We start from the raw sequence: 7,500 nt of genomic DNA, 5'->3' as shown, positions 1-7,500 counted from the left end.
TCTGGGTGTGTCAGAGTGTGTGGATGGACTGAGAGTGCCAGAATATGATGAGAAGGTACAAGAAGATAGTGTGCAAAGATAAAATCACTACACCACTCCTACACCACATCCCATATCCCCAAACATCCTCTCACCCCTTCCCTATATGCCCCCACAGCTGCCCCTCACCTGGTAATCTGGGGACACATTTTCTGACATCACCATATACATCATCTGGGAGAAAGCTTCATCTGAGCCACTCAGGAAGGCCTCTTGTATGCAGCTGTCCATCTCTCGACGCAGACTGCTGTCCATCTCTGTGGGAAGGTATCAGGTGAGGTGTGTGTGTGTGTGTGTGTGTGTGTGTGTGTGTGTGTGTGTGTGTGTGTGTGTGTGTGTGTGTGTGTGTGTGTGTGTGTCACCTACAGTCATCTGCTGGTCACCCAGACAGTTGTTACCCTACGGAAAGTGCTCAGAGCTCATCATGACTGATCAGTGGTAGGACTGAGACCACTGACACCACACACCAGGACAACGAGGTCACAACTCCTCGGGTTACATCCCGTACCTACTTGCTGTTAGGTGAACACGGGCTACACAGTAAGAGGCTCATCCATTTGCCTCACCATGCCCGGGATTCGAACCCAGGCCTTCTTGGTTGTGAGCCAAGTGTGCAGTTGTAGTAGGTGGAGGAATAGGTGGAGATGGACTGCTACAGGACTGCCCACTAACCAAGCATATCAGACACACTCATGATTTCACAACTTTGGATGGTCATTAGACCATCCACTACTACCACTCTTCTAGACAGGGTGGAATCAAAAGCTTTTCGTCTCATCAACTCTCCTCTAACTGACTGTCTTCCGCCTCTTTCTCATTTCCAATGATGCATCTCTTGCTATCTTCTAAAACTATTTTCAGGCCAACTGCTCTTCTAATCTTGCTAGCTGCATGCCTCTCCTCCTCCCATAGCCTCGTTGCACAAGACTTTCTTCTTTCCCTCACCCTCACCCCTATTCTGTCCACCTCTCTAATGCAAGAGTTAACCAGTATTCTCAGTCATTCATTCCATTCTCAGGTAAACTCTGAAACTCCCTGCCTGGTTCTGTATTTCCACCTTCCTATGACTTGAACTCTTTCAAGAGAGGTTTCAACACACTTATCCTGTAATTTTGCCTAACGCTTTCAACTCTGGGGACTGTCACCTTAATAGGCTTTTTTTTTTTTTTTTGCAATTTTCATTTCCCTAGGCTGGTGCCCCTCCTACACACACACACACACACAAAAAAAAAATAAAATAAATAAATAAATAAATAAATAAATAAATAAACCAACTGATGTGACTGGTCAAATCATTTACAATGCATTGTCAATTTTATTTTTTATGTAAGAGAGTCACTGGCCAAGGAAGAGAGAGAGAGAGAGAGAGAGAGAGAGAGAGAGAGAGAGAGAGAGAGAGAGAGAGAGAGAGAGAGAGAGAGAGAGAGAGAGAGAGAGAGAGAGAGAAAATCCCACTGAGGTGCCAGATTTTGGTGAATGAAAGTGAAGAATCCCAGTGTTTGTGTGTAACTGAGTAGGAACACCTGCCAGATAACCACCTACCTACCTACCAGACACCAGATAACACTGAAGGAAGGAAAGATGGAAAAAAGATGGAGAGTTGTGCTAGTTAGCAGTAGTAGTAGTAGTAGTAGTAGTAGTAGTAGTAGTAGTAGTAGTAGTAGTAGTAGTAGTAGTAGTAGCTGGAGAAAAAGGAGATTAATCAGTAATACCAATACAAGCAATAACATTCACTTTGATACAAGACAATCATCACCACTATATGCAAGAAAGTTATGGGTGAAAAGAATAGATTTTGCAATGTCTGCCCAGTTTAAAGATTGGATGTGGCTGTAGAACGAGTAACAATGTCTCAGAGTGATTGGTAATTAGGGAAAGGTGTACCAAGTGGCAGTCAAAGGGTTAATAGCAACAGCAGTAGTAAACATTTATAGTAGTAGTAGTAGTAGTAGTAGTAGTAGTAGTAGTAGTAGTAGTAGTTGGAGAAAGATGGAGTAGCAGTGGCAATAAGACAACAGGATTAGCAGAGGTAACAATCACAGAATTAGTCGATAAAAACAATATGGTGCCAGTAGGGATTGTGACAGTAACCTCTAATTTATCAAGTCCCCTTCTATGACCTGAAAATAAACAAGTGGTGGAGGTATCAGTATTAGTAGTAGTAGTAGTAGTAGTAGTAGTACCAACAAACTATCACCTTCATGAGTGCGGCCTTGTGTAGCAACAGTCGACATCTGCCCAGGAGTCGAGGCAGACGACAAAGACCCCACAGCAGACCCCAGCGCACCCCCAGCAGAGCCTTGTGTGGGCCTGGGCGGGGTGTGTGCTGGCGGTGGTGTGGAGACATTGCTCAGAATCTGTTGTGACATTTGCTGTGTCCATGCTGTGGCTGTCTTGTGACCACTCTGCCTCTTCTCTAGCTCTCTTGCTGCCTTGGCCATCTCAGGGGTCTGGTAGCTAGTGCTGTGGTGATGGTGGTGGTGATGGGGGAAAGAGAGAGAGAGATAAAATGTTACCAGGTTCTGAGGTGATATAAAAAAAAAAAAAAAAAAAAGGAAAGGAAGGGTGAGGGGGGAAGGGATAAAGGGTCAACAAGTGATAAAAATGGGGAAGAAAAAAGGTGAGGTGAACAAAGGGAGGAAAGGGAAAGGAAGGGTGGGGAGTGAACAGGTGAGGGGCAGGATGGTGAGGTGAATGAAGGGGGGAAAGGGAAAGGAGGGATGGGAAATGAAGGGATGAATGGTGCAGGATGGCAAGTGTGAAGGGAAAACAAGAATTATAAGATGATTGAAAAGGAATAGGAGGAAGGGGATAAAGAGAAGAGAAGAGAAAGGGAAGGGAATGGAATGAAAGGAGTTAACAAATGAAAACAAACATCACTTCTATTCATGGACAAAATTCCCCCTTCCCTCTGATCACCCCCTTCAATTCCAACTCCTCCCCTTCCCATCACATCACCACACCCCATCAACTTGTCTCCTTTCCCATCACCACCTCTTCTGTCCATTTCTACCAGCACTCCTTCCCCCATCAACACCCCTTCTCCCCCATCAACACCCCTCCTCCTTCAACCATCCAAGCTTTCTTTCCCTGCCTAACATCCTTCAAAACCTATCTCCCATTCCCATCCTCCCCATCACAGGGCAGCTCCCCCCATCACCTCATCACCAGATACTCACTACTTCAGCACGTCCTCCAAAAAGTATTCCTTAACAGGATAGCAGCGACCGGGAACTGCAAAAGGAGGATAAATAAGAGATGGAGACACACACACACACACACACACACACACACACACACACACACACACACACACACACACACACACACACACAGTTTAGCTTAGGTCCTGGGTACAAGATGAAGATGGATACATGCATACATACATATGTACATACATACATTCATGATAGGTTATAAACAGGTATACATTGGTTTTTATTCTGTTATTGGTGTGTTGATATGTATAAAAGTGTTTTGTTTAATTCTTCTTCTTCTGTGTGTGTGTGTGTGTGTGTGTGTGTGTGTGTGTGTGTGTGTGTGTGTGTGTGTGTGTTTTTCTTTTTTGTTCTGTTGTCACTCCTATTTTGTTTTTTTTTGTTTTCATTTTATTTTATTTTATTTTGTCTCAGCTTTTTTATTCATCCTTTTTTTGTATTTTCTTTTGTTTTGTCACTTTTTTTTATATACCTATATACTTTCCTTAATTTTTTTCTAATTTGTATTTAGTCTAATTTTTTTTTCTGTTTTTCTTTTATTTGTATTTTGTCTTAGTTTCCCTTCACTCTCTCGTCTCAGTTTCCCTTTTCCCTTACTGCCTCTAATACCTTCCCTTCATTCCTTATCATTAACCCCACCAAACACCCCACAAAACACCCTTCAACACCACCAAACACCTGACAAAACACCCTTCAACACCACCAAACACCCGACAAAACACCCTTCAACACCCCCAACTCAAGCCACACACATCACCACCCCTTCAACACCCCATCAGGCACACAAAAGCAGCCCCCCATCACCACCCCATCACTCACTATCAATGACGGGGCAGTTGTTGAAGTACTTGGCGTAAAGGTTGACATCCAGGGCAGCGGACATGAGGATCAGCTTGAGGTGACGGAATTTTGGCAGGCAGTCACGGAGAACGATGAGGAGGAAGTCTGTGAACCTGTCCCTCTCGTGCACCTCGTCTACCAGAACTGTGAGGGGAGGTGTTCAGTGAGGAGAGGGAGGGAGAGGTAAAGAAAACACACACACATCACACACACACACACACACACACACAAAAGCAGAGGTACAGAATGATTGATTAAGTGGTAAGATGGAGATAGAGAATGATTGTTTGTTTGGCTGACTGACTGAAGAATGATGGAGTGTGACAGGTGAAGAACACACACACATACACACACACACACACACACACACACACACACACACACACACACACACACACACACACACACACACACAGATAAACACACACCACCTATCATCTGCTTCTCTTTCTAATCCCTATCCTCTCCTTCCCTCCTACTCCCTTCTTCACCTCAAACCATCTCTCCCCTACCATTTCTCATCCCTTCCCTCCATCCCTCCACCCCTCCTCCCCCCACCTCCCCCTCTCTGCATCCTCACTGTGGGTCACGCTGGCCAGGGAGGAGTCACCCGCCCATCAGTGTCCGCAGCAAGACCCCATTGGTGCAGAATGTCAGAAGTGTTTTTGGGGAGAGTCTGCGGAGGTGAGAATGGGGTGTTAGTGATGAGAGGGGACTGGGAGAGCAGGAGATGGTGTGATAGGACTGGGAGAGGGAGAGATGGCATGAGGGGACTTGGAGAGCAGGAGAGATGGTGTGAGAGAATTAGGAGAGGGAGATAGTGAGAGGGGACTGGGAGAGGGAGGGAGATGATGATGAGGGGACTGGGAGCAGGAGAGATGGTGTGAGGGGACTTGGAGAGCAGGAGAGATGGTGTGAGGGAATTAGAAGAGGGAGATAGTGAGAGGGGACTGGGAGAGGCAGGGAAATGATGATGAGGGGACTGGGAGAGGGAGATATGGTGAGAAGGGACTGGGAGAGGGAACTGGGATAGAGGGAGAGGGAAAGGGGGGAGATATAAACTAATAAAAACAGTGAAAGAAACAGAGAAACAGAAGCACAGACAGAGAAACAAAAACATAAAGAGACAGAGAAACAAACAGACAAAGAAACAGAAACATAGAGAGAGAGAGAGAGAGAGAGAGAGAGAGAGAGAGAGAGAGAGAGAGAGAGAGAGAGAGAGAGAGAGAGAGAGAGAGAGGAGAGAGAGAGAGAGAGAGAAGCAAAAACCAGAAAATAAAGAAAAGATGGATAAACAGAGACAGAGAAGGAAAAGAGAAAAGACAGACAGACAGACAGACAGACAGACAGACAGACAGACAGATAAATAAATAAATTAATTAATTAATTAATAAATTAATTAATTAATTAATGAATAAATAAATAAACATAACACGTCTCCATGAGAAAAAAATAAATAAAAAATAAAAATTACACACACACACACACACACACACACACACACACAAAACTCACTTGCTTTCGAGGCGTATCTGATATCCGACTGTGTATCCAACCTTCTCCCCCCGCTCGGCAGCCACTCTCTCTGCAATGGTGAGGGCAGACAGGCGGCGTGGCTGTGTGCAGAATATCCGACACGGCTTGCCCAGCGATGACGCCTCCTGCAGCAGCATCTGTGGTACCTGCAGGAGGGAATAGGCCAGTGATAGGCTGCACCACTAGGGAGGATGTGTCACTTGTCCTATGCAATTTTGACCTGTCAGAAAACCCTTGTTCACTTCTCTCTCTCTCTCTCTCTCTCTCTCTCTCTCTCTCTCTCTCTGGCCACATGTATTTTCCAGGGCCACAGAAATTATTAGCAAGGTTCTCAAGAGTGTTTCTCCTGTTAATAATGATGAAATCTTGTTTATCTATCACTAGAACCACAAAAAACATCCTTAATCGTTAACCAGTGCAACTTCACCACAACTATCATCCAGGGCTACAGAAATGATTAGCAAGGTTCTCAAAAGTGTTTCTCCTATTGTTTATCTGTCACTAAAACTGTAAAAAGATTCTTAAAAATCAGTGTAGCTTCACCATGAGTATTTTTCAAGGCCACATAGATGATTAACTGGATTCTCAAGAGTGCGTTTCCTGTAAATAATGTAGAAATCCTGTTTATCTGTCACTAGAGCCACAAAAACACCTGGAAAAACCAGTGTAGTGGAGTGGAGGAATACACCCCTCAGTCCATCCTCACCTGTGTGGTCTTGCCTGATCCTGTCTCGCCACACACCAAAATGACCTGGTTGTGGTGCACGGCCGCCAGCAAGCTGCTCCCGCATCCCCCAACACTGGCAGCTTCCTCGCCTCTGCCGCCACTTCACTGGGGGCAAGCCGGCGGTGGCACCTGTGGCGGTCCGGGAGTCAGCCGCCCCAGTGACCTGAGCACGCTGAGGTCACGCACTGCAATACAGGTCACAGGTCAGATCAGGTTTGGTAGTTTGTTTGTGTCTGTACTGTGTTGTGTTTGGTTTAGTTTGTTTTGGCTTAGTTGTATGGGTTATGAGGTTAGGTTAAGTCTGCTAGTGTGTGTCCATGTAGTGGTAAGAGGGGCACTGGCCAAGGGCAAAAAAAAATTGGGGAAAAAGACCTACTAGACTGGCAGTCCCAAAGCAGATCAAACAGGTTATCCAGTTTTAGAGAACAAGTGTCTTGAAACCTCCCTCTTGAAAGAGACCAAGTCACTGGAAGGAGGAAATAAAGAACCAGACAAGGAGTACCATGAATGACTGAGAATACTGGTTAACTATTACATTAGAGAGGTGGATAGAGCAGGGGTGAGGGAAAGAAGAAAATAATGTGCAGTGAGGCCACGGGAGAAGAGGCATGCAGTTAGCAAGATCAGAAGAGCAACTGGCATGAAAATAATGGTACAAGATAACAAGAAATGCAACACTGTGGCAAGGAGAAAGGCTGAAGGCAGTCAGTTTTGGTTATATGGCTTATGTGTTTGTTTGAGTTAGGTTTGTTTTGTTTTGGTTAGGTTGTAATGGTTATATGGTTAAGGAGGAGGAGGAGGAGGAGGAGGAGGAGGAGGAGGAGGAGGAGGAGGAGGAGGTGGTAGTGGTAATTATGAGAAATTGGTAAGTAATTATGTGGGTAACTAGGGAGGTAATGAAGAGAAATTTATAAGTAATGATTATGTAGGACTAAGTAATTATTGAAATATATAGGTAATTATTATGTAGGTAATTGTAGGTAATCATGACAAATCTGTAAGTAAATACTATGAAGGTGATTAAGAGAGAGAGAGAGAGAGAGAGAGATGAGGAGAGAGAGAGAGAGAGAGAGAGAGAGAGAGAGAGAGAGAGAGAGAGAGAGAGAGAGAGAGAGAGAGAGAGAGAGAGAGAGAGAGAGA

The 7,500-nt window shown here is 44.9% G+C and overlaps 1 protein-coding gene across 1 annotated transcript in view; it reads right to left on the bottom strand.

Annotated features, from left to right (window-relative positions):
* LOC135092555 (3'-5' RNA helicase YTHDC2-like) overlaps positions 1-7,500 on the bottom strand; it is a 25,111-nt gene that overhangs the window by 11,301 nt on the left and 6,310 nt on the right. Inside the window, 8 exon segments of the mRNA XM_063991171.1 lie at positions 169-296; positions 2,237-2,502; positions 3,219-3,273; positions 4,077-4,241; positions 4,678-4,711; positions 4,713-4,773; positions 5,613-5,779; positions 6,340-6,460. Of these exon segments, the coding sequence (XP_063847241.1) occupies positions 169-296; positions 2,237-2,502; positions 3,219-3,273; positions 4,077-4,241; positions 4,678-4,711; positions 4,713-4,773; positions 5,613-5,779; positions 6,340-6,460 (997 nt within the window).

Source organism: Scylla paramamosain, chromosome 40 (assembly GCF_035594125.1).
Source record: "Scylla paramamosain isolate STU-SP2022 chromosome 40, ASM3559412v1, whole genome shotgun sequence".
Taxonomy (NCBI): domain Eukaryota; kingdom Metazoa; phylum Arthropoda; class Malacostraca; order Decapoda; family Portunidae; genus Scylla; species Scylla paramamosain.
Note: the sequence above shows the minus strand (reverse complement) of the source record. Positions and strands in the feature narration are given on the sequence as shown.